The sequence below is a fragment of the Cricetulus griseus genome, chromosome 7 (assembly GCF_003668045.3).
Source record: "Cricetulus griseus strain 17A/GY chromosome 7, alternate assembly CriGri-PICRH-1.0, whole genome shotgun sequence".
Taxonomy (NCBI): Eukaryota; Metazoa; Chordata; class Mammalia; order Rodentia; family Cricetidae; genus Cricetulus; species Cricetulus griseus.
Genome location: NC_048600.1, coordinates 15784517 through 15800346, shown reverse-complemented (window position 1 = coordinate 15800346; position 15830 = coordinate 15784517). Strand labels below are relative to the sequence as shown.

Sequence of the window (15830 nt, the reverse complement as noted above, 5' to 3'; positions counted from 1 at the left end):
CAAGCAATTTCAAGGTCTTTTTTAAATGAACATTCAGATATAAAAACAAATTTTGGGAATAATCTACTTATTCCTGTCCAACATAGTTTAAACAATAACCAATTAAATTAAAACTATACTTTCTCAATGAGGAACAAGAAAGCCTTTCAGCTAAGAAATCCAGAGGCATGCTTAAAGTCTACAAGAATACCAAACAAGATTTCGGGGGTACTTCTCAGCACAACATGCACTCATGTAAAACTACTCACTTCAGGAAGAAGAGAAGCCTGTACATGCAGCCAACAGCACTCACAATCATGCTAAAGAAAGACATGTTTTTCTTATCATCTTTATTCAAGTATTTCACAGCAGTTATATTACAAATTACAGTAAATGTTCAAATTCCAGAATTCAAAAATTAAATAATTTACTCCAAACTAATGTAAAATGAAGTCAAATGCAAAACATCAATTTAACACAATTCTAAATTAAACTACAAACCCAAAATAGACCGTAGTTGATGAAGTCTACTTAACCTACAAAGTAGACATACATGACCAAAAGCAATTGGACTCCCAAGGTCTAAACAACCAAATGTACAAAATATAAAAGATGCAGGTACAAGCCCAAATTCAAGCTTCCAATATGGTTACAAATAATAATTATAACAGCAATGGCATTCAGCTACGGGACCTGACACTGAAGAAACCTACTGATTAGCACCATAGCTGAACCAACTTAATCATAATAAGGGAAGAAATTACCACCCCACTCCCTAAAAATGAAATCCAGTAAACCTACAAATACATTGGCATATGAGAAAAATCAAGTCATGAAAGGACATTAAAAAATTAATCACAGGTAAGATTCAAGCTCAAAAACACAATTTATTCCACAGCCATCAGTTTCAAACCTAATGCAGTTCCATCATCTTCAAGAAGCTCCCAGGGTCCTCACAGCTGAGCATGAACTTTTGTTTGGCTGGGCTGGGATACATAATTTATTTATCTGAGAGCAAGGTTTTACACAGGAGCTTTATCACTTATAATGCTCACATAGGAAGTAAGAACAGAGGTCAATTTGTACATTATTTTTGCCAATGTTATACAGCAAATATTAAGAACTTTACAGAAAGGTAAACAAAACTGAGTCGGCTTGGATAATTTCACAAGCTGCTTTAATCTATAGAACCACCAGATATCTGTAAAACTGGTATAGTATGTTTCTCTTTGGGGAGGAAAGGGGCCTGAAGAGTTGGTGCAATTTCAGCTCATTTTTCCCCCCTTGGCATGAGACTGGCTTTGTCTTTGAGACCTAAACTGTTCAAAGTGGCAGTTCCTATACTGAGTTTGCCTCTGATTTCTCCACCTACATCAAGGGTAAACACAAACTAAGACATGAATTTTTGAAAGCATTTTTAATGCGATACATAAATAAATGTCCCTTGTCAAACTCACTGATGGCTAAAATCTTAATTCACGTGCAGGATTCGGAAACCTACTTAGAACATGTGCGGTTTTCCTCCTTTCACAATTCTGCTGTTACTTGAACAGAATGCTTCTAAAGTAGAGAAACTGGAATAAATACTAAAGAAGAAAATAGCGCAGCAAGAACCTGAGACTTGCAAAAACCCTTTTACCAGAAACTCGCTACAAAAAATCTGCTACATCTTATTTCATCAAATCTTTAAATTCTGTAACAATTTCCATCAAAATACAAAATGCTAATGTATTAGACAGTAAAATAGCTTGCACTGGTATGATGGTAATAAATACTAAAGAAAGCATGAAAATCCTCCCAATAATCAAATTAGAGGTTTCAAATCACCTCCCCTTTAAAATGGTTCATCGTTAATCATACTTGCCCACCTTAAAAATACAGTGTGTCTACATGGTAGCATCTTGAATTACATGACTAACTAAATATCATGAAAACCTCAGACCAGGTATAAAGAAAACAAGGACCCACATTAAAAAAAAAAAAAATTAAGCTAGAAGACTGTGAACGTAAAGGTAAATGCAAAGAAGCACTTGGGATTACTGCAGTAGCCGAGGCCAGCGAGAGTTCTCTGCACACCATAACAGCCAGAGACAAGGAGACAAGTACCTTAGCTTCAGCGTGTAAACGGTGGCAAAGTGATTACAGGACCCTGTAAACACTGTTGGTAACTAAAAACAAAAGGCTGAGGTAGCTCAGTATCTCTGCAGTAGTCCTCGACCATGTGCCCCAATTAAAACCCAAATATGTGTTGCATATATTGGAAAGACACACCTGCAGCTAACGGCTATAACAAAGGAATATAGCAAGCCAATTTGTCTGCAAAATTTTCTGTATTTTTTCTAAAAATTATCTCATAAAAAATGTCACTGCATTCCCTTTGCCTCTTTGCAACTGCCTAGACTGTGTTTCCAAATTTTTAGAAAGTTTTGTAAAATTAGTAACCCATAATTATTTTCAGGTAAGTACAATCCACAGAAATCACTCAACAAGATCCAAACTGATTCCAATCAAACTGAAGCATTGTGAAGATGTGAGCATGGGACAGGGTTTAAATGTTAACACTGTTATTCAAGGACATACCAGAGCTCACTTGCAATTATACAGAAAATGAGTTTTACAGAGTTTCTGACAAATTTCTCTTTTCTGTCCATTTGGCAAGTCCTGGCTCTAAAACAAAACAGTAACAATTGACTACACATGAAAACCATTTTTCTCTGGTAACTGCAACATGAATAACTATTAAATTGCATCTGACAGAAGAATGGCCACCAGCTATTTATTTTCTGGTCATCATTGTCAGCAATACAAAGAAGTGTGTGGGGTTTTGTGGACTGTGTATCATTTGTTGCTGTTTTAGGTGTGTTTCTTAACCAGAAACACACCATAGGAAAGCTTGACAACCTAGCACATCACGTGGCTCACCAAGTATCTTGATTGTTTTGAGAACAAGACAGGCATTAAGTACAGAGTACTGTTGTTTCTTAACGACACCGAGTATCAAAACTTATTTTCAAGGTTGTGACCAAAGAAAACATTCTAATTAATTTGCTACAAATGAGCCTGTCCATTAAGCCTCATCTTTCTCAAATGAATAAAAAGGCACATTAAAGGCAGTTCTAAAGAGCCTAACCTAATTTCACCCAGTTTCTTCAGTTGTCCACCAGAATACACCATAGCCAATTCTAAAACAGGTCTTAGTCCATTACCTGGGGGTGGGGGGTGGGATATGATCAGAGATAGAAAAGAGGAAAAAAGAAAAAGAAAAAGCAGGTCGCCCACGGTTTCCAACAATTCAGCACAGTTAGAACTGCCCCATCCAGTTCCCTCGGTTTGCTGGTCTGCTCCCTAAGAGACTCTCCAAGAGTGCAGAAGAGAGGGGCAGAGCGAAAGCAGTTTCTGTAGCACCAGAATCTCCAAGCTGTGGGGTTGTATTTTTTATTTGTGGAAAATACAACATGTTTCTGAAGTTTTGTTTGGTTCTTGTAGGCTGGTTGGTTTCAGGTACCTGAGACAATAGCACCAAATTCAACAGAGAAAGAATGAGTGAGCGAGCACTTTACACCAAGGCTCTGCACATAATTGGTGCAATTTGAAAGTGAATGGCTCAGAAGACTGCTCATCAGGAGCAGATTGTAGAGGATAAACCACTCATCTTGACAAGTTCATAGGAATGTCTCAAACATATGAACTGTTCTTTCCATTTCCTGTAAGAGAAAGAAGAGCATGTTATCCACTGTGGAAGACAAAGGAATTCCCTACCATGAAAGAGTCACATTAAATTAAACTTTTAGACAAAGAATTTGAGATTCAAGTTCAAATTTGAATATTTTTACAGCTCTGCTGTAAAACCATCTGCCCATGACAATTCTAAGTACTTCTTATTTTATTCTTTGGCAATGGGGATGGCAAAGATAGCATCATTCAATGGCAGATACTGCACTAAGAAATATATTCCAAATATATTATATAAGCAAATATAACAGGTACATAAGACATATATTTATGCCCATATGAAGTGTACATACATATATATAGCTTAATTCCTACAATAACGTTGAAGGACTGTAGAAAGGTATCATTATAAGGCCCATTTTGAAAAATAAACAAACCTATGGGAGGCACAGAAGAAAATGAATTATCTGATGGCCACTAAGTGGCAAGATCAGAATTTCATTTTGTTGTTGTTTTGTTTGAGAGAGAGGCTCAGTAGGTGGCCTCAGCTGGCTAAGAACTATGTATCCCAAGTGGGTGTCCAATTTACAATCTTCCAGTCTCAGCCTCCAAAGCCCTGTGACTGCAGTAGTGCACCACCACACCCAAAGTCAGAAGTTAAATACAAGAAAACTCAGGCCAGAATCTGGGCCATGCTTACTCATTACACCTTACTGACTACTAAAACAAATGGAATGTTCACTGTAGCAAAGCTTATGACAAAAGGAGGCTGCACCTTATTCCCACATTCCTCCATTCTATCTCCATTCCCAGAGGAACAGGGAAAAGGCTAGAGGGAGCTGCTGCTATCATCACCACTAGCAAAACCATTCACTGCTCATTCTACCAATCCTCCCGCTCCCTAAAGTAGGCCTCCAGATTATAAAGGTTCCAAATCTCATTCAGAGGAATATGCAATTCATTCAAAGTTTTTGGAAAAAGAAAATGTAGAGTTAAAAAATAAGCCAAGTGGTGTTGGCTCATTCCATTAATCCCAGCATTTGGGCATGTGAGTTCCAGGCCAGGCTGGTCTACAAAGCCAGTTCCAGGACAACCAGGGCTACACAGAGAAATTGTCTGGAATCCTCCCCACACTCCCCCAAAAAAAGATACACACAGACAACCGTAAACTACCTACATTAGGATAGGCAAGCACCAAATACATCTTTTCTACCTTTATACAGTTCCAACAAAATCTGATTCTATACCAATATTAAACAGATTATTATCTGATTGCTGGGAGGGAAAATCAAACTATAAAGTAAAATATACAATGATAACAATAATAATATACAATAATACAAAAACTTTTATGGGCAGTTAGACATTTTAAAATACTGGAAGGCATTCAAATGACTGTCAGATTCAAAGCGCCCTTCCCCCAAAATGGCATCACTGGTAAAACTGTCCTAAACAGTAAACAAAAGTAAACAAAGGATTGCTGTTGGGTAAACAAGCCTAAAGGTTTCTGTTCCCGGGAAAAGCAGATCTAAAGTGTTTCTGATAAGTTTTGAATCCCTGGTTATTGGATATCCACCGCTGCTGATACAATAAGCCAATCAAACAGAATTAATAAATCCAGGTTTAATGAAGAGAGCAAAGCACTCCTGGGGGGGGGGGGGTCGGGCTTCCATCTAATCATCCCAGACACCTTGGGTATATGGATGCCAGGGGTTGGCTTGGAGCTTCCTCCACAACAGTTCCTGTTTATCAGAAACCATCCTTAACCCTCAAGGAGCCTCCCTTCACCTTCCCCCAAGGTTAACCACCTCTGGCAAGAGTACCTAGTTCTGGATTAATCCTGACAGCCTTTATCAGCTCAGATCTCCACACTGCTCTCTTAAAAGCTGCTTACTTTCCACCATTTTGCTCTTTTCTCTGTCTCCCTCAGAGATGGCCTTGGCAGTTTGACCCCAATAAATCTCACTTATAATACCCTCCTGATGGCAAGGCATGGTAATGTTTTTATTTTCTCATTTCTGGAAATGCCTACATATTATATAACTTATATAGCTTTGAAAAAATGACACTCATAAAATGTGGTTATGAAATAATTGAGAATTCCAGGCCAGCCAAGGCTACACACTAGGATCCTATCTCAAAACAAAAACAAAAACAAAAAACAAAACAAAAGAGTTGAATTTCACCAGTCTAGAATCCAATCAAAGTAAACACGTTGTGTTTGGTTGTGTTTCTTTTTTAAAAAACTGCATAAACTTATCATGTGTGGCATATTTTAGAATATACTTTTGTATATGTGTGTGTGTGTATATATGTGTGTGTGTGTGTGTGTGTGTGTGTGTATTGTGTGTGTACATATATTTACTTTTGTCTCATCAATTCTTAGAAATGTGAACTTACCTTCTAGTAGTTCTAAGTTTTCAATTTAATTAAAACTATTAATTATACAAATTAGCATGATTCACTGTTAGTTTCTGCTGCTGCCACAGTAGCCTGCTTCTGCCACAGTTACATCATCACCTGTGGCCAGGTGCCTTTCCACAGTCAACTAGGTGACATGTGCACTCTTTAAAAGTTCCCGCAGGCACAGCTTGCTCTCTTTGCCTCTTTACCTTCTTGTCTCTCTTGCCTCTTGCTCATCTTTGCCTCTTCTTTTTCCTCTTGCTTCTCTTCTTCCTCTTGTCTGTCTACCTTTCTCAAGTCCCCACTGAACACAGCCTTTCACTCTCCCCCTTCCCCAGTATAACTCTGATAACAGAGTAAAAACTGTTTCATGGGATGTGTTTGCTTAGTGGCATATCTTGTCAGGGCCCACTGAAAGGTACCCACTCTCATACTGCCTTTATTTATCCTTTCAGTTTCCATATATACACATATCATGAATTGATGGTGTCTGTAGGGGGCATCTTTTGAAAGCATTGCTAAGAATACGTTAAATGCTAAAACTATATTGGGTAAAAATTGGACTATGGTCACATAGACCAGCCATAAACTCCTATACTATTTGACCCTGACCTCAAGGTTATGCCTGGCCACTTAACTGCTCACACTCTGCTTCTGCAAACAATGCTTGCTTGCTGCAGATGTCCAGAACTGCCTTTCTGTTATAAGTCACAATTCCCATCCTTAACTTTAAAATCTCAAACAAACAGGAGGTCAATAAAGACTCCAATTGGCATAACAGGCATCTTGGGAGTTTTTCTCTTCAAGTACCCCTTCTTCTCTCCACTCAACCAAGGAGCAGTTATCTAGAACTTATGTACAACCTTTTTTGTTTCCACATATAAAAAGAGAACATGTGATACTTGTGTTTTTATGTAGTTGGCTCATTTCATTTAACACGATCCCTCTCCAGTGCTATACAGCAAAACTATATTACTCTTTATGGCTGACCAATACGTGTGTGTGTGTGTGTGTGTGTGTGTGTGTGTGTGTGTGTGTGTGTGTGTGTCTTTATCCACTCATCTGTGGATAGTAACTTGGGTTCATTCCAAATCTTGGCTCTGGGGAGTAAGTCTACATGTGTCTCTTTTCTATATTCTGGTTTTATTTATATCCATGTCAAAACAATCATATGGTTGTTCTAATTTTTTTTAGTTTGTTTTTTTTTTTTCAGAAATATCTGTATTATTTCCCAGAGTGGCTATACCAATAGTCCCACCAACAGTGTCCATTTTGCCACACCATTGCTAGCATTTGTAATTTTTTTCTATTTTAAAAACTACCATTCTAGCTGAAGTGAAATGATGACTCATCTGTTTTAATTTACATTGCTTGATGACTAATGATACTAAGCATTCTTTAATATATTAATTGACATCTATCTGCTTTTTTGGTTAGTGTCTATTCAGATCATTTTCCTATATTTCAACTGGGTTACTCTGTTGATATTTTCTTTGCTGGGTAACATTAATTGTCAATTTCTGCTTTTGCTTTCTGTGTTTTTGGAGTCCTAACCAAAAAACTATTACCTGCACCAATATCTTAAAATTCTTCCTCTACACTTCAGCATTCATAGAGATTTTACATTATGATGTATGACTTGTTTTGAGTTTTTAGATAGGTTGACTATTAAGGCTTCAGGCTTTAGTCAGCTACATGTGGTTATCTAATTTTCCCTGTACCATTTGTTAGAGAGACTGCCTTTCTCCAAAGGATATTTTTAACACTTCTTTGAAAAAAGCTGTTCATGCACAGATTTATTTCTGAGCTTTCTATTCTGTTCCATTAGTCCCTGATGTCTGTTTTTATGCCAATAATATGTAGTTTTGGTTACTAAGACAGTCTTAAAAACACTACTGTGTTGTCTACAGCTTTATTCTTTTTTGCTCATGATTGGGTAATCTAAGTTCTGCTGTGAATCTACATGAATTTTATTACTGTTTTTTTTCCCTAGTTCTGTGAGTAATGTCACTGGTATTTTGGTAGGAATTTCATTGAATCACCATATTATTTTGAGTAGTATAAACATCTTGATATTAATAATTCAAATCCATGAACATAGAGGGTTTATCAGTATTTTGTAATTTTCATGATGGAGTTCTTTCACTTCTTTAAGTTTATTTCTAGGATCCCCACCCAACTTGGTTACTCTTCAAAAATTCATGATTGGTGTATAAAAAGCTACTACCTGGGTTTCTGTATTCTGCTGCTTTACTGAATCATGCATCCAAGGTCTTCTGTTATAGTCTTTAGATCTTTCTACACAGTTCTAAGAGTCTTTTCATGCCCTTGTTAGGTTTTTCTATGTAAGAATCTAGGTGCTTGAGTAAGAGTGACCCCCCCATAGGCTCATATTTGAATGCTTAGTCACCAGGAAGTGGCACTCCTGGTGACTAAGGATTAGAAGAATTAGGAGGTGTGGCCTTGTTGGAGGAAGTGTGTCACTGGGGGTGGGCTTTGACAGTTCAAAAGTCCATGTCAGGTCCAAGCACTTGCTCTTGTACTCTTGCACCCCACCCACACAAGCCTACAGATCAAGATTAGGAGGTGTGGCCTTTTTGGAGTAGGTGTGGGAGGAAGAGTGTCACTGGGGATGGGCTTTACGATTTCAAAAGTCCATGCTAGGCTCAGTTCTCTCTTTCTGCCTGTGGATCAGGATGTAGCTCTCAACTACTTCTCCAACACCATGCCTGCAATGCCTGCCACCATGCTTGCTGCCATGATGATAATGTACCAAGCTTCTGAACTGTAAGCAAGCCCCCAATTAAATGCTTTCCTTTATAAGAGTTGCTGTGGTCATGATGTCTCTTCATAGCAATAAAACTATGACTAAGACAGAATCATGTCATTAGTATATAGGAATAATTTCACTTTATTTGTCTTTTAGTTCTTCTTGTCTAACTGTACTCTCTTCATAGCAATAAAACTATGACTAAGACAGAATCATGTCATTAGTATATAGGAATAATTTCACTTTATTTGTCTTTTAGTTCTTCTTGTCTAACTGTACTTGCTAAAATTTCTAGTGATCTTTTGCATAAGTGCAATAAAACAGACATCCTTGTCTTGTATCTGATCCTAGTTAGAGGAAACACTTTCAGTTTTTCCCCATTGTTCTGGCTAGTTTTTGCCTGGTTGACACAACCTAGTGTAACCTGGGAAGAAGAAAACTGATTTGAAGAATTGCTATATCAGACTGTCTTGTGGGCATGTCTGTGAGGCATTTTTTTGACTGATGATTGATGTGGGACCCAGGAGTAGATGCTACCCATAGGCACATGGCCCTCAGTTGTATAAGAAAACAAACTGTGGTAGTGGAGAGATGGCTCAGCACTTAAAAGTACTTGCTGCTCTTTCAGAGGTCCTGGGTTCTGGACCTCTATGATGGCTTAACCATCTGTAACTCCAGTTCCAGTGGATTCAGTGCCACCTTCTGGTCTCTGTGGACACTGCATGCACATGATAAACCACATACATGCAGGAAAAACAACCATAAACATAAAATAAAAATAATCTTCTTTAAAAAGAAAAAGGCTGAGTAAGCCATTGAAGCAAGTCGGTAAGCAGTGCCCCTTTGTGCTTTCTGCTTCAGTTCCTGCCTTGGATTCCCTCAGTGGTAAACTACAACCTGTAAGCCAAATAAACAAACCCATTTCTCTTCCAAGTTCCTGCCTTGGATTCCTGTAGCCTCTGGGGAAACAAGATAGAGGTAACAAGTCAAGAGCTTCGAGATAAATTATAAAATAATAGAAATGGGTTAATTTAATTGTGAGAGCTAGTTAGTAATATATCTCAGCCAATGGCCAAATATTAAGTAATGTTGAGCCTCAGAGTGAGTATCTCATAAATGGCTGCAAATTAGGCAGAACACATTAAAAGCTTCAACTACAGATTTCCTCAATGGTAAGCAACAACTTTTAAGCCAAATAAACCCCTTTTCCTCCAAGTTGCTTTTGGTAAATGTTTTATCACAGCAAAAGCGAGGCAAACTAGAACTGAAGTTGGTACAGGGAGTGGGGCATTGTTATGAGATGTGACCATGATTTCAGGAGGATTGTGGCTGATTTTAGAGTTTTGGGCTAGAAAGCCTTAACTTTAGTTAAGATCTTAGTAAGCTGTTGAGGTGGAAGCTCAGAAGATAAGAATGCTGAGAGAAATGTAGATAGTGAAGGCCTAGCTCATGAAGTTTCAAAGGTAAATTTTGAGAGCCCCTCAAGGCCATCTTTGTGATATATTTGAATTAAGAATGTGTGGTTTCCAGTCAGCTGGGACTGAAGAATCAGCTGTGATTAGTAAGAGACCAACATCACTAAGGTAAAGTCTTCTGGGAAATATTTCTTCAGATTCAGCACACAGAAGCTGTGGTCCAGAGTCACAGGCCCAGGGAGCACCTCAAACTGGCAGTTGAACTTGTTAACATTTAACAGGCTCCCACATGTTACTGGTTTTTGGTGACATGAGAGTTGTAGAACTGAGGGGATCATATGAAAGCCCTGGAGGGGCCATTGGTGAAGGTGCAACCTCAGTTGTATGGTGATCCTAGCACACTGGAGATGCCAGGACTGTGGGATGATCACCAAGCACAGTACCAAAGCAGTGCACATTTCAGAAGGCAGAACTGGAGAGGTGGGACTACCCAATCCCTTTGGAGCCCAGATCATGTGCCTCAGCTGCTGGTACTGAATTATTTACATGGGACTTTGGTTTTGCTTTGATCTGGTTATAACTGCACCCTAGTTCTTCACTTTAGAAATAAAGGATGTAATTTCTTTTGGAATTTACAGAAGCCAACAGATAAGAGACTGAATTTTTAAAGAGAACTTGGACTTACAAATTGTTGGAATTTAAGAATTTGTAAAGTTATACTGTGTTTTATATGTGATGTTACTATTAACATTGAGATCTTGAGGACAAGAAAAGTTTATAAATAGTGATACTGTTTTTCTGTTAAGCTGAAAAAGGGTCAATTGTACTGATCAGTTTGGTTAACTTGGCACAAACTACAGTTACATAGAGAGAACCTACAACAAAGGAACTGCCTCCATCAGACTGGCTTGTGGAGTATGTCTGTGGAGCATTTTCTTGATTACTGTTTGATGTAGAGGGAAGTGCCACCCTTGGCAGGTGGTCACAGGTGTATAAGCGCAAGCTGAACAAGCCGTCTGGCAGCAGCCAGTAAGACAGTATCCTCCTGTAGCCTCTGCTCCGACTTCTCTATTATCTGTGAGCCAGATGGCCACCCACATCAAGTTGCCTTTGGTCAGTATTTTATCATAGGAAGACAGAAGCAAACTAGGACACCCATTCAGTGTGACAATACCTATAGGTTTGTCATACACATGTATAATGAAGTAATATTGAATTTTATCAAGATTTTTCTGCATTTACTGGAAAAATAAGCTTTTTTATCCTACATTCTATTCATAGGGACATATTACACTTACTGAATTGCAATATGTTGAACCATCTTTACCTCCCTAAAATCAAACCAACACGATCATGGTTCATGATTTACTTGTTTGTTTTATTTTGTTTTCTGAAACAGGGTTTCTCTGTATGACAGCCCTGGCTGTCCTGGAAATCACTTTGTAGACCAGGTTGGCCTCAAACTCATCGAGATTTGCCTGCCTTTGCCTCCCCAGTGTTGGCATTAAATGCACCACCTCTGCCTGGCTTAGTTTATGATCTTTTTGATGGGCTGTCAAATTTAGTTTATTAGTGTTCTACTGAGGATCTTTGCACTGATGATCATTATGATATTAGTCTAATTGTTTTCTGTCATTGTCAGGTTTTAACAATAAGAAATGCTAGTCTATGAAAAAGTTTGAGAACACTGGTGCTAGTTAATTCTTTAAAAATTTGGTAAGATTCAGTATTGAAGCCATCTAGTTCATGGAGATATTTACTACTGACACAATCTCAAAAAAAAAAAAAAAAAAAATCCTTGAACTGGCAAGATGTCTCAGCATGTAAAGAAAGGCATCTCCAAGCTTTAGGACCCTGAGATCAATCCCTGAGACCCATATAGCAGAGGAAGAGAATCTACTCCACAGGTTATCCTTTGAGCTCCACATGTGCTTTGGACACTGTCACTTGCATGCTGGCTGCTGTGGTAGTACAGAGAGGTCTGACACATCTATCTATCTTCCAGTTACAAGTGTAAATTCAAAGGCTTCATGGAGAAACCATAGCACCTACAACACTTTGTGACACTCAAATCTAGTCTTGTCAGCAATGTACAATAAGACAAAGTACAGGGACAACTACTGAAGATTATCTATATAGGGTAGTGGAAGCAATTTGTATATGTGGTTTTTTTAATGCTGCTATTGCAGATGTGTCCAAGAGTAGAATCTTAGATCCACATCAACATCTCAAACTGTGTGGGTAGAGGTAGAGGCAGCATGAGATTTTTCTCTCTCAACTCTTGTACTGCCCACCAGGTATCAAGATGAGATGTGGGGAGTGGGACACAGTTGGGTCTAGGAAAATTCATCTCAACTGGGATTAAAGGCATGCACCACCATGCTCTGCTAAAGCTTCTGGTTTTTTTGCTTCTAAATCCCAGCAGTCTTCCATGGTCACTCACTTCAATATGAAGCTATATACCTATTGCTCTGGTTCTTTGGTGTGGTGGAGCAAGTGAGAGCCCTAATCAGTCATCTTGCCCTCCAAAATAATTTTAAATGTGTCGGGGGCTGCATAATATTTTAGAAGTATGTTCTACCCAGCCAATAGAAGTTCTAAGAGCTCAGAACTTCTATTGTCTTGTAGATATTGGCTGATTACCACCAATGCCTGGCCACAGTGGGGAATGGCTCCTGTTTCTGTAAAACAAAAGACTTGGGCCAGGGCAAGTCTACACCCACTCCTACACCAGACTTGCTGGTGTGGAGTACCTGAGGGCTTGAGCACATGCTGCTTAAGAGGAAATATTTCCTGTCAGCCCTTTAAACATGATAATAGATGTCTTCTGCCATTATCTTCCCCCCCTCCCCCCTCCAGCTTTTGGATGGTTACTTAAGATGGTGATTCAATAAACCATGGCCTTCAGTATTGACTGGGAGCCCTCCTGTTATGATTAGATGTCTCTGTCTCGTCTTTGTTGGGTAGCTACACCTTCCTGCACCCATACTCCTCTACTCAGGGTTGGACCCGGGACTGTTTAGCTGGTTCCAATCACAGCCACAAAGAAATCAATCTAGAATAGATGGCCCCAGCATCGTGGAGCTAATTAATACAGACCGGACCATGGTATAAATGCCACCTTGTTTTGACTGGAATCTAATGCTCCTAAGGCTGGTAGGTGGTAGAATGCTTGCCTAGTTTATGCAAGGTCTGACTGATGTTCAATCCCCAGTACAGCAATACAACAAATCTAATGTCCTTATTACTAACGAAAAATAACCATATCCACTCCACATAAATCTTTAATATCCTTAACATTGGAAATGTTCCTTTTAAAACAGGAATTTTTCATGCTTTGCATCCCAAACACCTAGCACAGTATCTGGTACAGGAGATTCTTGATAAATATTTCAAGCTAGACCATCATGATAAAGAAAATCTAAATTGTTCAGCCCACTCAGTAGACATCTGTGAGCAATTCAGTGAGTAGATGTGGGATTACATTTGCTAAGGTGACATTAAAAAGCAGGAACACACATTAGATATGTCAAATATAAGAAAAAAGACAATCTTCGGAAGAAGAAATACACAGAAAAGGACAGGTCTATGTTTGAAGCATGTTAAGTTGAAGGACAAGTGCTGTCCCTCTGGCTCTTCACAGGACAACGTCTGATCAAACCAAATGTTTTAAAGTTCTTTTCCAACTACTAGTATACCAATGGGTGGCAAACAGGCTTCATTGCCTTTCCTACCTTCATATACACACACATACACACACACACACACACACACACACACACACACACACACACACTCTTCCAAACTAGCCTCAAACCTGCTTTGTAGCTAAGGATGACCCTTTTGTCTCCACCTCTTGAACCCTCCTCCCTCTCCAATGATAGGGACTGTACGGTGAAGGAACACCAACAGGCCCATGAGTCAGTAACAAACTAGAGGAGAGAATAAAGACAGTTATTCTGTGTCCTCACCTACCCAGAAACCTTTTAACAGACAAGGAACTTGCTATCTTATTTACTGAGGAAAAAATGGTAGGGAAAGGCTGTATTCTTCAGACTGTATCATAATAATTTTTTGCCTTATTCTTATAAGTGTAAGAGAGCAAACCCAAGATCTCACACATGCTAGGTAACTGATGTACTACACTCAGCTTCAGACTCAGTGCCCAGTTTTCTTTATAGCATTGTTCTGTTTCTTAGTAAAAACTAATGGACTTGGCACACATGTGGTACACATACATACAGGTAGGCAAAACACATTAACATAAATCTTTTATAAATGGACTTAGATAACTTCTCCTTTCTCCTTTAAGATAAGCAAAAGCACATACCCCAGGGATGAACTAAACACACTTACCTCCACAAGCTGTGATTTGTCATAATCTTTACGATGGCGATAGATGCACTGACTAAGAAGGGAATACAATCTCTCAAGTTGATCAACTGTCAGGTTGTTGCTTTTATCTACCAACAAATCAAGCAATTTCTGGAGGGGGGGGACATGTGAGAGAAATCCAAAGAAAGAAGATAAGCTGTAGTTGATATCTATCATTGGTTAAACTGAAACCATTATAGTCAAATGTCTAGATAAAATGACACCTATGGTTAGAAAATTATAGACTTTGGCTTACTAAATAATTTCAAACCCCCAAAATACACTTAACTCCCAGTTGGGAGAAGTCCTGGGACTTATCCCTAGCTTAAGGTAATAATTACCAAAACTAGTTTTATTAAACTGACTTATAAATATCAAATATTATTCCAGTCACTGAAAATGGACTGCGAAAAGCTAAGCATACCTTTAGTCTCTCATGATCAACTACCAGAGGTGGCACAGGTTCTGATGGCTCTTCTGGAACCAGTTCCAGGCTTGTTGTTTTTGCCTGCTCCGAAATTAATTTACGGTATTTCTTTATTTTAGAAGCACCTATAATTGATAAGAGAAAAAATGTACTATAGTCAATAAAAAGTAAAAAGAAAATCATTATTAAGCAAATATAAATTTTGTTCATGACAACTTTGGAGTACAGAACAATATATTTTTTTAAAAAATGATCTTTATTTTAGGATGCTTTCCTTTGTTATTAAGAGTAAATAACTCAAATTAAAGAGAACTAAACCATAACTATGAAAGCAAAGTAATAATGGAATATCATTTGATACACATATCCAAGAAAAAGAAATAGAAAAACTACCTTGACTCTAAGTACTTGCTTATAAAGGGTAAGAGATGGCTCAGTCAGTAAAATGTTTGCTTTATAATCATGAGGACCTGATTTTGAAATCCCAATACTTCAGCTACAAAGAAGGTTATGGTTACACATGTTGTATGGCAGTGCTGTGGGAGACAGATTTAGGATCAGTGAGAGACCCTGTCTTTAGGGAATAAGGTAGAGAGTGACAGAGCAGGATGTCTGATATCTTCCTCCTGCCTCCATGCATGAACATGGGTGTGAGTACCTGCATGTACACCCCTACACACACATACACATACACATACACATACACATACACATACACACACACACACACACACACACACACACACACACACACACACACCAAGGACTGCATCCTTTCTCCACTACCATA

The 15830-nt window shown here is 38.5% G+C and overlaps 1 protein-coding gene across 3 annotated transcripts in view; it reads right to left on the bottom strand.

Annotated features, from left to right (window-relative positions):
- Nucleotides 1-312: 312 nt before the first annotated feature.
- Nucleotides 313-15830, bottom strand: part of Atad2b (ATPase family AAA domain containing 2B) — a 126834-nt gene continuing 111316 nt past the window's right edge. For all 3 annotated transcript variants that reach the window (XM_027424598.1, XM_027424596.2, XM_027424597.2), the window contains exons 26-28: nucleotides 15038-15165; nucleotides 14596-14724; nucleotides 313-3683 (exon numbers count right to left, since the gene is read on the bottom strand). In XM_027424598.1, the coding sequence (XP_027280399.1) occupies nucleotides 3642-3683; nucleotides 14596-14724; nucleotides 15038-15165 (299 nt within the window). In that variant the 3' untranslated portion in view covers nucleotides 313-3641. The remainder of the gene's footprint in view (nucleotides 3684-14595; nucleotides 14725-15037; nucleotides 15166-15830) is intronic.